General features: G+C 44.3%; 1 protein-coding gene across 2 annotated transcripts; it reads left to right on the top strand.

Annotated features, from left to right (window-relative positions):
- Nucleotides 1-12,463: 12,463 nt before the first annotated feature.
- Nucleotides 12,464-23,356, top strand: LOC142910751 (uncharacterized). Of its 2 annotated transcripts, XM_076060145.1 has the most exons (4): nt 12,464-12,529; nt 12,834-12,902; nt 14,882-14,972; nt 19,614-23,356. In XM_076060145.1, the coding sequence occupies exons 3-4, from the start codon at nt 14,950-14,952 to the stop codon at nt 20,338-20,340; spliced, it is 750 nt and encodes a 249-aa protein (XP_075916260.1). In that variant the 5' UTR covers nt 12,464-12,529; nt 12,834-12,902; nt 14,882-14,949; the 3' UTR covers nt 20,341-23,356. The 2 variants fall into 2 exon arrangements, 1 of the variants encoding a protein (XP_075916260.1); XR_012933085.1 differs by lacking the exon at nt 14,882-14,972.
- The last annotated feature ends 26 nt before the right edge of the window (nt 23,357-23,382 follow it).

The raw sequence follows: 23,382 nt of genomic DNA, 5'->3' as shown, positions 1-23,382 counted from the left end.
ACATCATTAAAATGACACCGATTGTAATACGTCACCAAAGACACAATTTTAATTTGACCCCCGGGTCTGATCGCGTTAACTGTGCAGGTGGCGGGTCGAGAGGTTACTTGCACGTGTGTGCAGCTTGTTGAATATTGACGTGCGATGACTTGTGGAGAGGAAGAATGATGATGATGGCGATGCAAGTCTTGAAGTCTGACGCTGTTCTCCGAGTCGTGTAGCCGACCGCGTGCGACTTTGGGGATTGCGTAATGTCATTTTAGTTTCCTCTGTGGAACTTTTTATTTTGTTGATTATAACGATGTAACTAACGTAGGGCGGGCTTGGGAGCGGCGTTGACGATGTGTTTTGGCGTTGCACCAACCAGCACCTTTGCATTCAGAAGTTGGAGGTGCTTTGATTGTTACAGCGAGAGGTGGAATCATCACCACCATGGGTTTTAAGTGGGCACGGAGCCCGTCAAGGAAATGGGTAGGTAGAGGAATGGGGTTGGAGAGTATACACAACTTGCATTTCTAGTAATTTCAACAATTTATGGGCATGCGCATCATTAACAGTATCCTGATTGATGAGCAAAACAAAATCATCAATCTATTGTCATAAATGATTCCGAAATATCAATAGTCCTGCTCAAAACCGCATTCCTATTGCTATAAAAAATCATTGCACCCCCATTCATGATGACAATTCCAATGTGGTCATTATGATGCTCAGAATTACACTTATATTCTCAGAATCATGAACATTTATTAAAACAGCAGTGTGCTCAAAATGCTCATTTAACAATTTCAACATGTACACAATCAATTCCAAGATTCTAATCAAAGTAAGTCCTATGTATCGTGGTGTTTTCATGCTTATACATTATTGCGCCCCCCCCCCCAAAAAATATACAAAAGTCTATTTTTATAATGTTTGCATGGTGTACAGCAGTGGTTCTTAACCTTGTTGGAGGTACCGAACCCCACCAGTTTCATATGCGCATTCACCGAACCCCTCTTTAGTGAAAAATAAAATGTGATTTTTTTCAAATTCAAGACATAGATATGTTTTTTACTGGTACACAAAATGAGCCGTGCATGAACATTACCTTGTTCAAAGAATAAAACCAACACAATGCATAAACTCACAACAAATTACATACCTGGAAATCAAAGTGACTTCTGCTGTTGCCTTTGAGAGATCAGTTCAGATATGCGTGGCTTCACCTTGGCAAGTGCCACTCTCATGTCATTTTCACAGCAAAGTCTGTTCCTTTTCTTCGTTTTTATGTCCAGCATCCTCGAAAAGGATTGCTCACAAAGATATGTTGTAACAAATGGTATAAAAAAAATCCAGGGCTTTCTTAGCAATAACTGGATACTTGTTCATTTGTCGACACCAAAACGTTGAGAGCGTTGTTGTTCTGAAGAGTTGCTGTTGAACCTGGCTCTGCTGAATTTCAATGATTTCGTCGAGGAATTCATCATTGACATCTGCTGTTTCAACAGCAAACGTGAACGGCTGTCTCACCCATGCTGGATATGACTCTCTTGTAGGGAAATATCCGTCGAGAGACTTTGCAAGCTCATCTAAGTGCGTGGCAATTGTTTGCTTCCGTTCCGTGGATACAGAAATATCTCCGATTCCAGACACATCTTCGATCTTACTTGCACAGTCGTCCAGAAGCGGGAAGTTTGCGAAGTTATTGTTCTCTGTTCGTCGTTTCCATAACGGTAGCTTTTTTTGAAAAGCCTTCAGGTGTTCTTCCGCTTCCATGATATTGACTCCACCACCCTGCATCTGCTGATTGAGATGATTGAGAGCTGTGAATATATCAGCCATGTACGCTAAGCAATCTGCATGGCAGTGTTGGTGCTCTTGCAAAAACAGGGCTAATTCCACACGCATGGCAAAAACACGATTCAGCACCTGTCCCCGGGATAACCACCGAATATTAGAATGGAGCAGAAGTACCTCAAATTCAGAGCCCATTTCTTTACCCAGCTCACTGAAGATGCGGTGCCTCAGAGCACTTTTTCGCACATAGTTCACACATTCCACCACAGTTTTTAATACTTCTGACATTTTTGGAGGTAAGGTTTTTGTTGCCAACGCATGCCTGTGCAGAATACAATGCGTCACAATGATGTGTGGTGCATCGGCCTTTACTAGCGCACCAAAACCAGACTTTCTTCCCAGCATGACTGGAGCTCCGTCCGTACAAACTGCAGAAACCATATCCCATGAAAGATTGTTGTCTCTGAAGAAGTCATCCACAAGCTTCTTCACATCGGCTGCCTTCGTTGTTGTTGTAAGAGGCTTACAAAATAAAAACTCTTCTTTTATCATGTCGTCTTTCACATAGCGTACAAAAACAGCAAGCTGGCTTAGATCAGAAACGTCTGTGGTTTCGTCGAGTTGAAGGCTGAATTTTGCCGGGCTTGAAATCAGATCCGCGACTACTTGAGCCAAGATGTCTTTACTCATGTCTTCTATTCTGTCACTGACGGTGTCATTTGAAAGGGGAATTTGGGATAATTTACCTTCGGCCGCTGTTCCGAGTATCAGATTCGCCATCTTTAATGCAGCTGGTTTCACAAGTGTTTCACCAATGGTGTGTGGCTTACCCTGCTTTGCGATCAGGTAAGCAACTTCGTACGATGCTGTCAGGATCGGTTTGTTAACAGGTACAAATCCAAGAGCAGGCAGAGTGGCCCTTTCATCGAATCTGGCTCTCTTCACCCTGAATTCAGCAAGTGTTGTGTTCTTGTATTCCCCGTCTCCATGCAGCTTCAAGAAGTGTTCCCTTAGTTTTACCGGTGCAAGACTAGAGTTGCTCAACTTGGCGTTGCAAATCATGCAGATAGGACGCTCACTCCCATCACGTTCCGTGATACATGAGAATCCATGTTGTACATATTCGTCCGACCACTTTTTTCTTTTGCCCGACATAGTTAGTATGGATAAAATATTAAAGAAATCACACGACGTACGACAACAACAGTCACACGTTGACTACTGAGTACGCACTAAATTCCCCGCAGCGCTGATTGGCCAAGCAGTGTAGCATGATCATCTGCAGCCAGTGATGGCCAAGCGGGCCGTGTGTGTCATCACAAATTTACACAATAATTCAAGTGTGTCCGGACCTCCGTGGCGGGGGCTCTGCCGAACCCCTGAGATCGACTCACCGAACCCCTGGGGTTCGATCGAACCCAGGTTAAGAACCACTGGTGTACAGTCTGGAAATTACCCACATGACAAATTTCAAGCTTGGTGCGTGTCGGGAAGTACGCTAAACATTTTGAACAGACGCACACATTCACAACTTTGCCTTTGGTATATATATGGAGATTAGTAATAAATTGTTAATTTAACTACTTTCAAGTTGACGGATTGGAAATAGGAATAGCACTGGCTCACCACGGGGCTTATCGCGTGGTATCTGGGCACTTTATTTGAAACGTAAACCCCACAGTTTGTGAGTACAATTCCTCGCAAGTTGCGTCCACACAGACAGACAGACAATGAGGTTTCTAGGTAAGAGTAAGAAATGAATCCACGTGTCGTGGAGAGACGAGAGAGCCAAGAGGTCACCTCGGGAGACGGGGCGGCACGTCAACCTTAGTCACGTGACGGAAGGAGTGTGGGCGTGCCGTGCGTGTGTGTCGTGTACTGTGTGTGTGTACTGTGCGTGTGTACTGTGTGTGTGTGGTGTGCGTGTGTGTACCGTGCGTGTGTGTGTACTATGCGTGTGTACTGTGTGTGTGTGTGTACTGCGTGTGTGTGTACCGTGCGTGTCGTGTGTGTGTACCGTGTATGTGTACTGTGTGTGTGTGTACTGTGTGTGTGTGTACCGTGTGTGTGTGTACCGTGTGTGTGTACTGTGCGTGTGTGTGTACTGTGCGTGTGTGTGTGTGTGTACCGTGCGTGTGTGTGTGTACCGTGCGTGCGTGTGTACTGTGAGTGTGTGTGTGCGTGTGTGTGTACTGTGCGTGTGTGTGTACTGTGCATGTGTGTGTACTGTGCGTGTGTGTGTGTACCATGCGTGTGTGTGTGTGTCGTGCGTGTGTGTACTGTGCATGTGTGTGTACTGTGCGTGTGTGTGTGCGTGCCGTGCGTGTGTACTGTGCGTGTGTGTGTGTACTGTGCGTGTGTGTCGTGCGTGTGCATCGTGTGTGTGTACTGTGTGTGTGTACTGTGTGTGTGCTGTGTGTGTGTGTGTACTGTGTGTACTGTGTGTGTACTGTGTGTGTGTACTGTGTGTGTGTGTAACGTGTGTGGCGGTAGTCTAGCAGTTAGTACGCTGCTCTACGAACATAACGACCCGAGTTTGATTCCCGCTCACAGCCAACACCCAGTGACGATTATTTGAACCGGTTCTGGGCCTCCCCTAGGTCGACTGAGCCTCAAGTGAGTACCTGCTGCGGTGTGTAAACATCGCTACTGGGGAGACAAAGGCGGTCGGGCACGGTGCTGGCCACCCACCCCCTCGTGTACCGTTCCGGCCTTCATAGGTGGCGCTGCTACTTGCTAACAGCACTTGCCCCAACAGTCTGTTAAGGCTACACGGGGGATCTTTGTCTTTGTATCACCACCCAGGAGTCACGGAGCTTTTGAGGCTCCGAGCCACGTGGGGATCCACAACAGCGTGAGGCGGTGCCACTCACAGGTGAGACTCGGGGATATGTGATTTCTAATCGATAGCCATCCGTCACGCGACTTCCTCCTTCCAGCGAGCCTTTGACGCTTCACGTGGCCTCAAAGTGTACACAGTGTGTACGTATACACAATAATGTCCACGTTGTTGTTGCTGAGTTCACGCACTCAAGGGAGGGGGCAATGGAAAATGAATCTAAATCAACTTAAACTCCATCCCCCATGACCTCATCGGCATGAAGTGCCAGCGGGAGGTGTACCTCGATAGTGACGTCATGTCACCAAGGTATTCACACTCCCCCAATCCCGTCCACGGCGCTCTTGAACGTGACGTCACCTCCGCTTGGGTCACTGCCGATATCAATCCAGTGGCAATCCTTATTTGGGCAAAGCTACGCCCAGTGACTGGCGGTTCATTAACAATGTATTTGTTGAAGCCGTCGAGAGTTTATTGCGACGGGTTCAGCAGCCACGCCCCTTCCCTCGACATATGGGCTGGGCTCATTAACATAATTTATTCAGTTACAGAGCCGCTCATTGTGGGAGGGGCGTGTCTCTTACCCCGGAAGTGACGTCATGTTACCTGCTGCCGCGTGACGTCGCTAGGTAACAGGAGGCTGCCGATCCGCGCTTGCACTGAAATCCGAGGTGAGAAATTCTCATGGTGGTGGTTGTTGTGATTGTTTACCAAGGTAGAGCCTCTCTCTCTCGTAGGGATGTCAGTTGAGTAGCAGCGAGCATGGGAATCGATGTCCAGGTTGGAACTTTACAACGCGGGGCCTAGCCACGCGGGGCCTTGCCTCCTGCCCTCGCCTGATTGCATTCACTTTAATTATCTCGCTTAAGTTTAATTTGTCTTCACCCGGCTCGCCACTTTGTAACTTTGTTTTATTGTAAATATTCACGCAGTTTTATTTTTTTCACCAGGCCAAGCCCGCTTGAGCTGCTATACCGCTCTTGTTATCAGAAGCGACCTGCCCACAACAACACAAGGTGAGGCTTTGTGAACGTGTGTGAATGTTTTGACTTAAAACTTTGGTGACTGCAGGAATTAATATTCTTGGTTCTTTCGGTAAAGTCACGTAGATAGAAAATAAAATAAAAATAAAATTTTAAATTAAATAAAAAATAAAAAATTAAAAATAAAGCAAAAAACCCACGACGTTTCGACCGCAACGCAAGTAGTCTTTATCTTATTGAATTTAATGTTATTTTTATTTTCTATCTAAGTGACTTTACCGAAAGAACCAACAATACGTGTGTCAATGTCTATCGGTCAAAGACGCTAAGCGCGTGCCGCTGTTGACTCTGAATGTGTGGAGGGGAACACCTTCACCACGGGGAGAGAGAGACAGAGACACGGATAGCCTCGGCTATGTTGATGATCCTCGATTCATTACTTGGTGGAGTGAGGAAGAATTAATGTTGAGCAGATGAAGGTGGCCAGGCATGGTTCTGGTCACACCACCACCTGTTTACTCATGGCAGTGTGTGACAGTGTCAAGTTTGTGTTTGCAGTAAAGTCTATTAACTCTATTGCACACGGAGGTTATATCAAAACAATAGTTTATTTTTGTTTTCCTCTGGAATGCTTTGTAAGAATGGAAACAGGAGGTGAACACAGCACACACATGCAGCTGAAGTCAGAACTCTTCATCCCAGCATTCAAGGACATCTGAGCCTGGATTCACACCTCTAAGTTGTGATTGAACATTAATTTATGCATAACACAAATAGTATTGCTATGTCAGCTGAATTTAGCTCTCATAAATATTCCTTTTGTAGTCAGACAGCCGAAATTGTGTGCTTAGAGTTTTGGGTTAACATTCATCTTGAAGATATGAAGGCTTCCAGGCATATTAATGACATTTGCCCTCTCACTGTGTGCCATCACAGCCCGTGGAGAGAAACCCTTCAGGTGCACTCTGTGCGTGAAGGCATTTGCACGTTCATCAAATCTGATGAATTTGAGAAACTTTTCATTACATCATGAATATATTAATAAATATAGACGTGTAAGTCACGTGTGCATTCCTCTGTGCCTGACGTGTAGATGGTGTGGATATTATTTTTTTCTGTCTGCAGCTGACGCTTCCTCTGCAGAATTGGTCTGATGGAGCAAAGGCAGTCAGCACAGCAGCTCGGTACGACAAGTCAACAATGCGACCAGCGTGCATACAGCACGGACCGGACTGGAAATTTGACACGGCACCAGAGAAGTCACACAGGAGAGAAACCCTTCAAATGTACTGTGTGTGGGAAGGCATTTTCATGGTCATCTGCTCTTAAAAAACACCAGAGAACACACACGGGAAAGAAACCCTTCAGGTGCACGATGTGCGGGATGGCGTTTACACAGTCATATCATCTCGTAATACACCAGAGAACACACACGGGAGAGAAACCCTTCAAGTGCAGTGTGTGTGGGAAGGCATTTTCAGATTTATCTACTCTTAAAAAACACCAGAGAACACACACAGGAGAGAAACCCTTCAAGTGCAGTGTGTGCGTGAAGGCATTTGCACAGTCATCTGATCTTGTAAAACACCAGAGAACACACACGGGAGAGAAACCCTTCAGGTGCACGATGTGCGGAATGGCGTTTACACAATCATGTAGTCTTGTAACACACCAGAGAACACACACGGGAGAGAAACCCTTCAGGTGCACGATGTGCGGGATGGCGTTTACACAGTCATGTAGTCTTGTAACACACCAGAGAACACACACGGGAGAGAAACCCTTCAAGTGCAGTGTGTGTGGGAAGGCATTTTCAGTTTTATCTACTCTTAAAAAACACCAGAGAACACACACAGGAGAGAAACCCTTCAAGTGCAGTGTGTGCGTGAAGGCATTTGCACAGTCATCTGATCTTGTAAAACACCAGAGAACACACACGGGAGAGAAACCCTTCAGGTGCACGATGTGCAGGATGGCGTTTACACAGTCATGTAATCTTCTAACACACCAGAGAACACACACGGGAGAGAAACCCTTCAAGTGCAGTGTGTGTGGGAAGGCATTTTCAGATGTATCTACTCTTAAAAAACACCAGAGAACACACACAGGAGAGAAACCCTTCAAGTGCAGTGTGTGTGGGAAGGCGTTTGCACGTTCATCTGCTCTTAAAAAACACCAGAGAACACACACGGGAGAGAAACCCTTCAGGTGCACGATGTGCGGGATGGCGTTTACACAGTCATGTAGTCTTGTAACACACCAGAGAACACACACGGGAGAGAAACCCTTCAAGTGCAGTGTGTGTGGGAAGGCATTTTCAGTTTTATCTACTCTTAAAAAACACCAGAGAACACACACAGGAGAGAAACCCTTCAAGTGCAGTGTGTGCGTGAAGGCATTTGCACAGTCATCTGATCTTGTAAAACACCAGAGAACACACACGGGAGAGAAACCCTTCAGGTGCACGATGTGCAGGATGGCGTTTACACAGTCATGTAATCTTCTAACACACCAGAGAACACACACGGGAGAGAAACCCTTCAAGTGCAGTGTGTGTGGGAAGGCATTTTCAGATTTATCTACTCTTAAAAAACACCAGAGAACACACACAGGAGAGAAACCCTTCAAGTGCAGTGTGTGTGGGAAGGCGTTTGCACGTTCATCTGCTCTTAAAAAACACCAGAGAACACACACGGGAGAGAAACCCTTCAAGTGCAGTGTGTGTGGGAAGGGATTTCCAAATTTATCTAATCTTCAAAGACACCAGAGTACACACACGGGAGAGAAACCCTTCAAGTGCAGTGTGTGTGGGAAGGGATTTCCAAATGTATCTAATCTTCAAAGACACCAGAGAACACACACGGGAGAGAAACCTTTCAAGTGCAGTGTGTGTGGGAAGGCATTTTCAGATTCATATAATCTTCAAGGACACCAGAAAACACACACGGGAGAGAAACCCTTCAAGTGCATCGTGTGTGGGAAGGCATTTTCACAGTCATCTGCTCTTAAAACACACCAGAGAACACGCACGGGAGAGAAACCCTGCAGGTGCACTGTGTGTGGGAAGACATTTTCAGATTCATCTGCTCTTAAAACACACCAGAGTACACACACGGGAGAGAAACCCTTTAAGTGCAGTGTGTGCGGGAAGGCATTTGCACATTCATCAAATCTTCAAGTACACCAGAGAACACAGAAGCATCAGAAGATCCACAAGGAGTGCAGTCTGAAATCAGCTTGTGAAAGTCAAAGTTCCGCAATGAGCCCATCCCTCATGAAACATGAACCAGAAGAAAATCCCAGCTTGGACACTTTTAAAGGTATCGAGGTGAAATGTGAAGAGGTGATGGTGAAATGTGAAGAAGTGATGGTGAAGAGGGAAGAAGTGATGGTGAAGAGCGAAGAAGTGAAGGTAAAATGTGAAGATGAAGATTCAAATCCAAAATCGGACCTTCACATCGATGGAGGCAACGTAAAGCAGGAGGAGAATTCTGACTGTGAGGCAGAGCGAGGCAACTCCCAGCAGTTTGTGGAAGTGGAGGTGTGGGTGGACTTCCTCCCAGACAATACAAAGTCAAGTGGAGACCCGGTAGATGTGTAAGCTTGAGATGATGTCGCTCCAATAGATGCACCTTTGTCACAGGCCTTTAATGACAAGAACGTGAAGTTGGACACTCAGTTGCTAGGTTCAACCTGCAGAGTAAGAGCGCCCAGTCTTTGTAGACCTGTGGGTTGGGTAGATCTTTAACCAGGAGCGAGAGACAATAAGCCCCCAAGCATTCACTATGTTATCATATTTGCATTTACACGGTGCTTGCTAAATCGCCTCAGCAACTCGGAGTTTTGTGTTGTACCTCGTCTGAAACACTCGAAGAGCATCCCCAAGTAGCAGCTGCCCCTGTGTGGCACAAGGTGGTGGCCCTGCACCAGCCTGCATGTGGACAAGAGCCTGTCAGTAGGGGGCAACGATTGATGCGTCATCTCAGTTGTGTAGTTTGTAGGCAATCTTGATTTGAAGCTTTCGTGACTGCAGGAATCCACACTCTTGGGTTATTTCGGTAAAGTCACCACGTGGGTAGAAACATAACAGATCACGGCGTTTAAATCACAACACAAGCAATCGTCATCAGGTGGGACAACCACAGCAAGAGAAACTGCTGAAGTAGTAGGCGCCTTCTCCAGCAGTTTCTTATTGCTGCTGTGCTTGTCCCACATGATGACGATTGCTTGTGTTGCCATCGAAACGCCCTCATCTATTATTTGTAGCGTAATGTTTAGAATTTGCTACATTTTGACCCAGACGCCAGCATTCAACGGCCTACTCGTTTTGAATGATGCAACAATAGTACGTTGTACATACACTGTTAAGCAGACGGTGCGTGTTTGTAAAATAACTTCTTGTTAATACGATGTAACGTGATGCAGTCAATTTCGCTGCAGTAATTCGATGTTAATATGCCCGTCAATGATTTAGAATGAATACTTGTCTGACTGTGCTTGTACATGTATCATTTTGTCTGAGGGGCAAACATTGAATAAGTGATGTTAGGACAAAGTGTGTGTGTGTTTTGAAAGCAACCTGTACAGAGAACTCAGGTGAGACCCGTTGTTCTTGTGATACAGGTCAAAGGGTACTTTTGTGTTTCAGGAAGCATCTGGAACAACTCAATTGTCTTTGAAATAGGGAGCACGCTCGGATCATTCATCAGTTACAAGGCATACCACTTGAAAGTTACACGTATAGGAGGTGGTACATTCTCTACAACACGAATTGTAGTTTTGTCTTACGTGTTGACGTAGATTTTGTCTAACTGGGACTAGAAATGCACCTTGCTGATTCACGTCTGGATGTTCGTACCTATCGGTTGAAGCAAACCCCACTGCTGTTGTTGAGACGCTGTGCACCAATAAGGGTCCAACACATTGACGGCCTTCAGGCCAGGAAAGTCACAACATTTACGGCACACGAAGGACGCATTCACGCAAGTACCCCATGCTCCGTTTTGTTGTTTTAAAATGAAACATCTTTGAATTGTGTTGTGTTTTGACTTAGATTATTTTATTTCTTCATTAAAAGCTTGTATCAATTTACATCTGGAAGACTTCATTGAAAAGGACATTTCGTGTGAATTTTCTCTCGTCATTAAGTAGATGGCCTTGCCGAGGGTTCGGTTCAATGCGGACACAAACAGTGTACACACACACAGTGTACACACTATGTACACACACACAGTGTATACACAGTGTACACACACTGAACACATACAGTGTACACACACAATGTACACACCGTGTACACAGACAGTGTACACAGAGTGTACACACACAGTGTACACACACTGTATACACATAGTGTACACACACAGTGTATACACAGTGTACACACAGTATACACAGGGTACAAATAGAGTGTATACACACACTACACACACAGTGTACACACACTGTACACACAGTGTACACACGTACAGTGTACACACATAGTGTACACACACGGTACACAGTGTACACACACAGTGTACACACACACAGTGACACAGTGACACACACAGTGTACACACACACAGTGACACAGTGACACACACACAGTGACACAGTGACATAACAACAATCGCCATTCGCCACTAAGTGGCGGTGACGTCACCACGACGCTTATGCCAGGCACAGTGACACACACACAGTGACACACACAGCGACACACAGTGACACAGTGTACACACGCAGTGTACACACAGTGACACACACACACAGTGACACAGTGGCACACACACAGTGACACACAGTGACACACACAGTGTATACACATAGTGTACACACACACAGTGTACACACACAGTGTACACACACAGTGTATACACAGTGTACACACACAGTGTACACACACACAGGGTATACACAGTGTACACACACACAGTGACACAGTGACACACACACAGTGACACACAGTGACACACACAGTGTATACACATAGTGTACACACACACAGTGTACACACACAGTGTACACACACAGTGTACACACACAGTGTATACACAGTGTACACACACAGTGTCTGTACACAGTGTACACACACACAGTGTACACACACACACAGTGTATACACAGTGTACACACAGTGTACACACACAGGGTACACACACAGTGTACACACACACAGTGTATACACATAGTGTACACACACACAGTGTACACACACACAGTGACACACACAGTGTGCATACACGCAGTGTACACACACAGTGTACACACACACAGTGACACACAGTGACACACACAGTGTATACACATAGTGTACACACACAAAGTGTACACATACATACAGTGTATACACAGTGTATACACACAGTGTACACACACAGTATACACGCACACAGTGTACACACACACAGTGTACACACACACAATAATGTCCACGTTGTTGCTGAGCTCACATACTCAAGGGAGGGAGCAATGGAAAATGAATCTAAATCAACTTAAACTCCAACTCTGTGACGTCACCACTCTTAATTACCTCATCGGCGTGAAACGCCAGGGTGAGGTGTACCTCGCTAGTGACGTCATGTCACCAAGGTATTCACCCCTCCCCTGTCCACCGCGCTCTTGAGCGTGACGTCCCCTCCGCATGGGTCACTGCCGATATCGTTCCAGTGGCAATCCTTATTTGGGCAAAGCTACGCCCAGTGACTGGCGGCTCATTAACATAATGTGTCCGTTAAAGCCGTCGCGGGTTTATTGCGATGGGTTCAGCACCTACTATATATCGCATGTCACATTAACATAATTTAATCATACTCTAATTTTTTTATTTACGGAGCAGCTCATTGTGGGAGGAGCGTGTCTCGTACCCCGGATGTGACGTCATGTCACCTGCTGCCGCGTGACGTCACGAGGTAACAGGAAGCTATCGCTTCCTGCACTGAAATCCGAGGTGAGAAATTCTCATTGCGATTGTGGTTGTTGTGGTGGTGGTTGTGGTTGTTGTTGTTTACCAACGTAGAGCCTCCCTCTCTCTCTCAGGGATGTCAGTTGAGTAGCAGCGAGCATGGGAATCGATGTCCAGGTTGGAACTTTACAACGCGGGGCCTAGCCACGTGGGGCCTTGCCTCCCCTCACCTGATTGCATTCACTTTAATTATCTCGCTTAAGTTTAATTTGTCTTCACCCGGCTAGCCACTTTGTAACTTTGTTTTATTGTAAATATTCGCGCAGTTTTAATTTTCTTTTGTTACCAGGCCAAGCCCGCTTGAGCTGCTATACCGCTCTAGTTTTCAGAAACGACCTGCCCACAACAACAACACAAGGTGAGGCTTTCGATTTAAAGCTTTCGTGACTGCAGGGATTCATCTTCATGGTTCTTTCGGTAAAGTCACCACGTAGAATGGAAACAAAGTAATGCAAATAAAAATGAAACGTAATAAAATAAATTCTCATGACGTTTCGGCCACAACACAAGTAGCCTTCGTCAGGTGAAGGAACAGAACTGTTGGGACGACAGCGCTTCAATGAACGCTGCTAAGATTCATAGCGTCTTTTAAGCTAGGTGGGAGAAGTGAAGCGCCTTGACAAAGGAGTTTGCATATCAAACAGGGTAATTTAGCATTGAAATAGCTGAGGGATTAGCTTGTGACTGGTCACAGAAATAGCTATGTTAAAGTCAAAGTTTGCATATCAACAGAGGCATTTAGTATATGGACGCTAAAGGGCTGCAACTACCCAACTATCATAATAAATGTACTCAATATATTCTTTAATAAGCTGAGCTATTAACACAAAGCAACTGGGTATACACTACACTATATAATGAATACCATATAGTAAACCAATAAAAAACTAAAATATAAACTATCTCAATGTTATCAATAAACTCTATATACTCTCCAATCAGCTCAGCCACCAACAATAAGTTGTTATATATCACAATGCCATATGGCGAAAAAATGGGTGGAATCTTACCCTCAACTTTAGCACCACGGATAGCTACGAGCCCCGTTCAGACGGACGAGTCCATCCATGCTCTGAACGGAGGAGGGGGGAGAGAAACAGCCACGATGCGCTGTTATACTCCATGTTATAAACCAAACCATTAACCGTGGTGTGCCAGCGAAAGAGCTGTGGTCTGAAGGTCACCGTAAAATACAATTAAGAACCGAAATGGTTTAAAACATCTTTCCAATGGTTACTAAGCCAGAATCCATCTTCTCTGTTGAAATTATCTCTGTGCTTGTGTATGTGGATGGCCTCATGAACGAATCTCTCATGGTAGCTGGTTGGCTTGCAAAGAACCTCCGTCTTGGAGAAGTCAATGTCATGTGAGCCCACTGAATTATTACAGTGATCTGCCACGGCAGAGGAGTTCGTCCTACCGTGTTTCAAGTCTGCTTTATGTTCGCGGATGCGGTCCGAGATATGTCGTTTGGTTTCTCCAATGTAGCTGCTACCACAGAGGCACTTTAGTTTGTAAACACCCGGGTACTGTATGTCTGGAACAGCATCTTTTACAGATGGAACCAGATCACGGATTTTATGTACTGTGTTGAATCGAACCTGGATCTTGTGTTTATTCAGGATTTTGGAGATCTTTTTAGTAATCTCCTGCAATGTAGGGTAAGGTGATGGTTTTGAGTGGCTCCTCAAGAGGATCCTTCTTCATGACTGGAGTGATGGCTTTGCGGATTGTGTAGTTGGAGTAACCATTAGCCCTGAGAGCCTGGTGTACGTGCTTGAGTTTACTGGCAATGTGCTCCTGGTTGGAAATGCATTGGGCTCTATGGTATAGAGTCTTGATGAGGGAGTTCTTCTGGGATGGATGGTGGTGGGAATCCGGTTTCAAGTAAGCATCTGTATGGGTAGCTTTCCTGTAGACAGAGTGGCTCATTGAACCATCAGGTCTCCTTTTAATTAAGACATCCAAAATGGTAGCTTGCCATCTTTTTCGACCTCCATGGTAAATCTGATGGCTGGGTGTATGGAATTGATGTGGTCGCGGAATTGGTCTAGAGCAGGCTGGCCATGTGGCCAGATGACAAAAGTGTCATCCACGTACCTCTTCCATAAGGTCGGGCGTAAAGTGGCAGTCTGGATGGCGCCAGCTTCACATTTTTCCATGAATACGTTGGCTACAACCGGAGACAGGGGGGAGCCCATTGGGGTGCCCTCAGTCTGTTTGTAGAAAGTTCCATTCCAGGTGAAGTATGTGTTGGTTAAGCAATGTCTCACCAGGGGGGTACATCAGTATGCAGTCCTTGATGAACCAAGTCTTCAATGATTGCGATGGTGTCAGGTACCGGAACTTTGGTGAACAAGGACACCACATCAAAACTGACAAGCAGGTCGTCTGGGGACAGGGAAATGCCTTTGATTGTCGATACCAGGTGAGTAGAATTTAGTACCGCAGAGGTGGTTTTTCCATTGAAAGGTCGCAGTATATCAGCAAGAAAACGTGCCAGTTTATAGGTGGGGGAGTTGATAGTAGAGACGATGGGACGAAGGGTGTATCTACTTTGTGTATCTTTGGAAGGCCATATAATCTTGGTGGTCTGGCAGCAGAGGGTTTCAACGAGAACTGTTTGGTCTGATCAATTAATGCTGTTGAATCAGAGATGATTTTGTTCGTTTTGGTAACCAGGCTGTTGGTGGGATCTCTTTTTATTTTTGTATAGCTGCCATCGTTGAGTAGTTCTTGAATTTTGTTGTTATATTCTGTTTTGTCCATGATGACAGTGACATTGCCCTTGTCGGCTGAGAGGATGACAATATCATCTCTCTTTTTTAATTGAGATTATTCAAAGCGTTCATCTTTGCTGATGTTGCTTGGTGGCATCTTAGCGTTTTTGAGGGTTGCAGCGATTTCAGATCTTGCTACGTCTGCAGAGATGTGACTCAAGCCCTTGAGTGCAACGTCGACATGGGCAATGATATCATTAACTGGGATGTGTCTCGGTGTGACAGCAAAGTTTAGACCTTTAGCTAAAACGGATTTCAGGCCATCAGAAATGGAACTGTTACTGCGATTAATATGACTTTGTTAACGTCTATCTTTTCGGTGTGTGGATCCGATTTTTTGTTGGAGAGGTGATTGAATTTGGAAATCAAATTTTCCCTATATTTTGTCGACAGTGGCAGCTGAAGAGGCAGTCATATTGTCTACATGTTCCCAATCCGATGTAGACATTGTTGCTGTCAATGTTAAGTGTGATTTGTTGAGTGTCTTGTCTAACTGATCAAGTTCGGTGCGTGTAAGTCTGATTTTTTCTGAGATAAGAGCGAAGCTAGTTCTAGCTGGAATTCGTTTTGCATTGACAGAAGTTGCAGCAGCAGAGGTTAGTGTAAATGCGGTTGGTATTACCTTAGAGTCGCGGCATCTCTTCAGAAAGGTGAGAGACTCGATTAGTTGAGCTTTGTTGTCCCGGAGTTTGTTGAATAATCTTAAGGTTGTGTGGAATCCCTCCCCGTAGAGGCGGTTAAATTTCGATTTAAAGCTTTCGTGACTGCAAGGATTTATCTTCTTTGGTTCTTTCGGTAAAGTCACGTAGAATGAGAATAAAAGAATAAAATAAAATAAGACAATAAAATTCTCACGACATTTCGGCCACAATACAAGTAGCCTTCTTCAGGTGAAGGAACAAAACTGTCGGGACGACAGAGCTTCATTGAACGCTGCTAAGATTCGTAGCGTCTTTTTAAGCTGGTTGAGATAAGTGAGGCACCTTGACCAAGGGGTTTACATATCAAACAGGAGAATTTATCATTGAAACAGCTGAGGGATTAGCTTGTGACTGGTCAAAGAAATAGCTATGTTAAAGTCAAAGCCTACACATCCACAGAGGCACCTAGTACAAATCAAACAGGAGAATTTAGCATTGAAAAAGCTGAGGGATTAGCTTGTGACTGGTCACAGAAATAGCTATGTTAAAGTCTACGCAACAAAAGGATTAACTCCGTTTATATTGCACACACACAGTGACCCATCTCCCTCTCCCTACACACAACAAATGACGGACTTTTGTCATCTGGCCACATGACCAGCCTGCTCTAGACCAATTCCTCGACCACATCAATTCCATACACCCAGCCATCAGATTTACCATGGAGGTCGAAAAAGATGGCAAGCTACCCTTTTTGGATGTCTTAATTAAAAGGAGACCTGATGGTTCAATGAGCCACTCTGTCTACAGGAAAGCTACCCATACAGATGCTTACTTGAAACCGGATTCCCACCACCACCCATCCCAGAAGAACTCCCTCATCAAGACTCTAAACCATAGAGCCCAATGCATTTCCTACCAGAAACACATTGCCAGTGAACTCAAGCACGTACACCAGGCTCTCAGGGCTAATGGTTACTCCGACTACACAATCAGCAAAGCCGTCACTCCAGTCATGAAGAAGGATCCTCTTGAGGAGCCACTCAAAACCTTCACCTTACCCTACATTGCAGGGGTCACTAAAAATATCTCCAAAATCCTGAATAAACACAAGATCCAGGTCTGATTCAACACAGTACATAAAATCCGTGATCTGGTTCCATCTGTAAAAGATGCTGTTCCAGACATACAGTACCCGGGTGTTTACAAACTGAAGTGCCTCTGTGGTAGCAGCTACATTGGAGAAACCAAACGACATATCTCGGACCGCATCCGCGAACATAAAGCAGACTTGAAACACGGTAGGACGAACTCCTCTGCCCTGGCAAATCACTGTTATAATTCAGTGGGCTCAGATGACATTGACTTCTCCAAGACGGAGGTTCTTTGCAAGCCAACCGGCTACCATGAGAGACTCGTTCATGAGGCCATCCACATATACAAGCAAAGAGACAATTTCAACCGAGAAGATGGATTCTGGCTTAGTAACCATTGGAAAGATGTTTTAAACCATTTCGGCTCTTAATTAATTGTATTTTACGGTGACCTTCAGACCGCAGCTCTTTCGCTGGCACACCACGGTTAATGGTATGGTTTATAACATGGAGTATAACAGCGCATCGTGGCTGTTTCTCTCCCCCCTCCTCCGTTCCGAGCATGGATGGACTCGTCCGTCTAAACGGGGCTCGTCGCTGTCCGTGGTGCTGACGTTGAGGGGAAGAAACCGCCACCCAATTTTTCGCCATATGGCATTGTGATATATAACGACTTATTGTTGGTGGCTCAGCTGATTGGAGAGTATATAGAGTTTATTGATAACATTGAGGTAGTTTATATTTTAGTTTTTTATTGGTTTACTATATAGTATTCATTATATAGTGTAGTGTATACCCAGTTGATTTGTGTTAATAGCTCAGCTTATTGAAGAATATATTGAGTACATTTATTATATTGATGTAATTTAGACTTAGTTTTTTTTCATATTGGTTTCCTGTATGATAGTTGGGTAGTTGCAGCCCTTTAGCATCCATATACTTCATGCCTCTGTTGATATGTAAACTTTGACTTTAACATAGCTGTTTCTGTGACCAGTCACAAGCTAATCCCTCAGCTATTTCAAGGCGCTTCACTTCTCTCACCTAGCTTAAAAGACGCACCGAATCTTAGCAGCGTTCATTGAAGCGCTGTTGTCCCGACAGTTCTGTTCCTTCACGTGAAGAAGGCTACTTGTGTTGTGGCCGAAACCTCATGAGAATTTTATTTTATTTTATTATGTTTTATTTTTATTACTTTGTTTCCATTATATGTGACTTTACCGAAAGAACCAAGAAGAAGGTGAGGCTTGTCAACAGCGTGGTGGTGTTCACTCTAGACGCGTGGCGGTGTTCACTCTAGACGCGTGGCGGTGTTCACTCTAGACGCGTGGCGGTGTTCACTCTAGACGCGTGGCAGTGTTCACTCTAGACACGTGGCGGTGTTCACTCTAGACGCATGGCGGTGTTCACTCGACGTGTGGCGGTGTTCACTCTAGACATGTGGCGGTGTTCACTCTAGACGTGTGGCGGTGTTCACTCTAGACATGTGGCGGTGTTCATTCTCTACATGTAGAGGGGAAACCGGGGGATCGGGAAGGAAATCCACACGAGGAGAGAGAGAGACATGCAGCCTCGACTGTGTTGATTGATCCTCAATTAACTACTTGGTGGAGTGAGTAAGCATTAATACTGAGCAGGTGAAGGTGGCCAGGCGTGGGTGTGGACACACCACCACCTGTGAACCATGCCAGTGTGTGACAGTGGTGGAGCTAGTGGGGGTGGGGGGGCATTCATGTTCTTGGCTCTTTCAGTGGAGTCGCGTTGGGGGGAAGCAATAAAATAACAGAATATATGTTTGTTGTTTTGTTGTTTCCCTTCGGCGTGGCTTTGCCGAGGGAGCTAAGAATTTGAATGCACATTACAATTCCTTATAGGGGAAACACATACTAATTTACGGATTACTAACATAGCATATAATCACTAACACACATTACAACTAATTACTAATCTACAACTCATTACTAATCATAACCATTGACTGATTACTAATCGATTATATAATTACAATACCCCCCCCCTCCGCCTCTAATCACTGCACCTGATATGAGTTAAATGATGACGTCACCCTGCTGCTCTATATAAAACCGGGAGCAAGCGAGGGCTTTACCATTCTGGCGAATTGCCCGATGCTGGATGTATTTACCAGCAAAACGTCGTACTCAAACTGTAAATGTTGTGGATTCACTCTTCAACACACCGGTGGGCTAAAGTAGTGAATTATTTGTCTTTTGTCAACGTGACACTTTTTGCTGATTGGCCATGTCGGGTGGTGGAGGGTTATGACACATTTATAAATAACGCGATCTAACCCGAAAACCTTTATTATGAATATTGGTCGCGAAAGCCTACGTGTTAAACTGTGCCATAACAGCCCGTGTGATGAATTTGGGACACTTTTCCACTATATCATGAATATATTAATAAGTATAGACGTGTAAGTCACCGGTTACTGTGTATATATGCTTTCCTCTGTGCATCGATACTGACGTGTAGATGGTGTGGATATTATTTTTTCTGTCTGCAGCTGATGCTTCCTCTGATGCTTCCTCTGCAGAATTGGTCTGATGAAGCAAAGGCGCTCGGCGCAGCTCAGTACTACAAGGCAACATTGCGACCGGTGTGCATACAGCACGGATCGTACTGGAAATTTGACACGGCACAAGAGAACTCACACAGGAGAGAAACCCTTCAAGTGCAATGTGTGTGGGAAGGCGTTTGCACATTCATCTGCCCTTGTAACACACCAGAGAACACACACGGGAGAGAAACCCTTCAAGTGCAGTGTTTGTGGGAAAGCATTTTTACAGTCATCTGCTCTTGTAATACACCAGAGAACACACACGGGAGATAAACCCTTCAGGTGCACTCTGTGCAGGAAGGCGTTTGCACAGTCACCACATCTTAAAGTACACCAGAAAACACACAAGTATCAGAAGATCCACAAGGAGTGGAGTCTGAAATCGGCTTGTGAAAGTCAAAGTGCCGCCATGAGCCCATCCCTCATGAAACAAGAACCGGAAGAAAATCCCAGCTTGGACACTATTAAAGGTATTGAGGTGAAATGTGAAGGAGTGATGGTGAAGAGCGAAGAAGTGAAGGTAAAATGTGAAGATGAAGATTCAACTCCAAAATGGAACCTTCACATCGATGGAGGCAACATGAAGCAGGAGGAGAATTCTAACTGTGAGGCAGAGCGAGGCAACTTCCAGCAGTTGGTGGAAATGTTGGTGGACTTACTCCGAGACAATACAGAGTCAAGTGGATACCCGGTAGATGTGTAAACCAGAGACGATGTCGCTACAATAGATGCACCTTTGTGTCTTATCACTCGCTCTAGAAGTGTCTTATCACTCGCTCTAGAAGTGTCTTATCACTCACTCTAGAAGTGTTTTATCACTCGCTCTAGAAGTGTCTGATCGCTCACTCTAAGTATCTTATTACTCACTCTAGAAGTGTCGTATCACTCTAGAAGTGTCTTATCACTCTAGAAGTGTCTTATCACTCACTCTAGAAGTGTCTTATCACTCACTCTAGAAGTGTCTTATCACTCACTCTAGAAGTGTCTTATCACTCACTCTAGAAGTGTCTTATCACTCACTCTAGAAGTGTCTTATCACTCACTCTAGAAGTGTCTTATCACTCACTCTAGAAGTGTCTTATCACTCACTCTCGAAGTGTCTTATCACTCACTCTAGAAGTGTCTTATCACTCACTCTAGAAGTGTCTTATCACTCACTCTAGAAGTGTCTTATCACTCACTCTAGAAGTGTCTTATCACTCACTCTAGAAGTGTCTTATCACTGACTCTAGAAGTGTCTTATCACTCACTCTAGAAGTGTCTTATCACTCACTCTAGAAGTGTCTTATCACTCACTCTAGAAGTGTCTTATCACTCACTCTAGAAGTGTCTTATCTCTCACTCTAGAAGTGTCTTATCACTCTAGAAGTGTCTTATCACTCACTCTAGAAGTGTCTTATCTCTCACTCTAGAAGTGTCTTATCACTCACTCTAGAAGTGTCTTATCACTCACTCTAGAAGTGTCTTATCACTCACTCTAGAAGTGTTTTATCACTCGCTCTAGAAGTGTCTGATCGCTCACTCTAAGTATCTTATTACTCACTCTAGAAGTGTCGTATCACTCTAGAAGTGTCTTATCACTCTAGAAGTGTCTTATCACTCACTCTAGAAGTGTCTTATCACTCACTCTAGAAGTGTCTTATCACTCACTCTAGAAGTGTCTTATCACTCACTCTAGAAGTGTCTTATCACTCACTCTAGAAGTGTCTTATCACTCACTCTAGAAGTGTCTTATCACTCACTCTAGAAGTGTCTTATCACTCACTCTCGAAGTGTCTTATCACTCACTCTAGAAGTGTCTTATCACTCACTCTAGAAGTGTCTTATCACTCACTCTAGAAGTGTCTTATCACTCACTCTAGAAGTGTCTTATCACTCACTCTAGAAGTGTCTTATCACTGACTCTAGAAGTGTCTTATCACTCACTCTAGAAGTGTCTTATCACTCACTCTAGAAGTGTCTTATCACTCACTCTAGAAGTGTCTTATCACTCACTCTAGAAGTGTCTTATCTCTCACTCTAGAAGTGTCTTATCACTCTAGAAGTGTCTTATCACTCACTCTAGAAGTGTCTTATCTCTCACTCTAGAAGTGTCTTATCACTCACTCTAGAAGTGTCTTATCACTCACTCTAGAAGTGTCTTATCACTCACTCTAGAAGTGTCTTATCACTCACTCTAGAAGTGTCTTATCACTCACTTTAGAAGTGTCTTAGCACTCACTTTAGAAGTGTCTTATCACTCACTCTAGAAGTGTCTTATCACTCTAGAAGTGTCTTATCACTCACTCTAGAAGTGTCTTATCACTCACTCTAGAAGTGTCTTATCACTCTAGAAGTGTCTTATCACTCACTCTAGAAGTGTCTTATCACTCTAGAAGTGTCTTATCACTCACTCTAGAAGTGTCTTAGCACTCACTTTAGAAGTGTCTTATCACTCACTCTAGAAGTGTCTTATCACTCACTCTAGAAGTGTCTTATCACTCACTCTAGAAGTGTCTTATCACTAACTCTAGAAGTGTCTTATCACTCACTCTAGAAGTGTCTTATCACTCACTCTAGAAGTGTCTTATCACTCACTCTAGAAGTGTGTTAGCACTCACTTTAGAAGTGTCTTATCACTCACTCTAGAAGTGTCTTATCACTCACTCTAGAAGTGTCTTATCACTCACTCTAGAAGTGTCTTATCACTCACTCTAGAAGTTTCTTATCACTCACTCTAGAAGTGTCTTATCACTAACTCTAGAAGTGTCTTATCACTCACTCTAGAAGTGTCTTATCACTCACTCTAGAAGTGTCTTATCACTCACTCTAGAAGTGTCTTATCACTCACTCTAGAAGTGTCTTATCACTCACTCTAGAAGTGTCTTATCACTCACTCTAGAAGTGTCTTATCACTCACTCTAGAAGTGTCTTATCACTCACTCTCGAAGTGTCTTATCACTCACTCTAGAAGTGTCTTATCACTCACTCTAGAAGTGTCTTATCACTCACTCTAGAAGTGTCTTATCACTCACTCTAGAAGTGTCTTATCACTCACTCTAGAAGTGTCTTATCACTCACTCTAGAAGTGTCTTATCACTCACTCTAGAAGTGTCTTATCACTCACTCTAGAAGTGTCTTAGCACTCACATTAGAAGTGTGTTATCACTCACTCTAGAAGTGTCTTATCACTCACTCTAGAAGTGTCTTATCACTCACTCTAGAAGTGTCTTATCACTCACTCTAGAAGTGTCTTATCACTCACTCTAGAAGTGTCTTATCACTCTAGAAGTGTCTTATCACTCACTCTAGAAGTGTCTTAGCACTCACTTTAGAAGTGTCTTATCACTCACTCTAGAAGTGTCTTATCACTCACTCTAGAAGTGTCTTATCACTCACTCTAGAAGTGTCTTATCACTCACTCTAGAAGTGTCTTATCACTAACTCTAGAAGTGTCTTATCACTCACTCTAGAAGTGTCTTATCACTCACTCTAGAAGTGTCTTATCACTCACTCTAGAAGTGTCTTAGCACTCACTTTAGAAGTGTCTTATCACTCACTCTAGAAGTGTCTTATCACTCACTCTAGAAGTGTCTTATCACTCACTCTAGAAGTGTCTTATCACTCACTCTAGAAGTGTCTTATCACTCACTCTAGAAGTGTCTTATCACTAACTCTAGAAGTGTCTTATCACTCACTCTAGAAGTGTCTTATCACTCACTCTAGAAGTGTCTTATCACTCACTCTAGAAGTGTCTTATCACTCA

The sequence above is a fragment of the Petromyzon marinus genome, unplaced genomic scaffold (genome assembly GCF_048934315.1).
Source record: "Petromyzon marinus isolate PM22_M1 ecotype Great Lakes invasive population unplaced genomic scaffold, UKy_Petmar_22M1.pri1.0 PM_G_Scaffold_150, whole genome shotgun sequence".
Classification (NCBI taxonomy): Eukaryota; Metazoa; Chordata; class Hyperoartia; order Petromyzontiformes; family Petromyzontidae; genus Petromyzon; species Petromyzon marinus.
The sequence above is the reverse complement of the archived record's forward strand: the minus strand, read 5'-3'. Positions and strand labels throughout refer to the sequence as shown.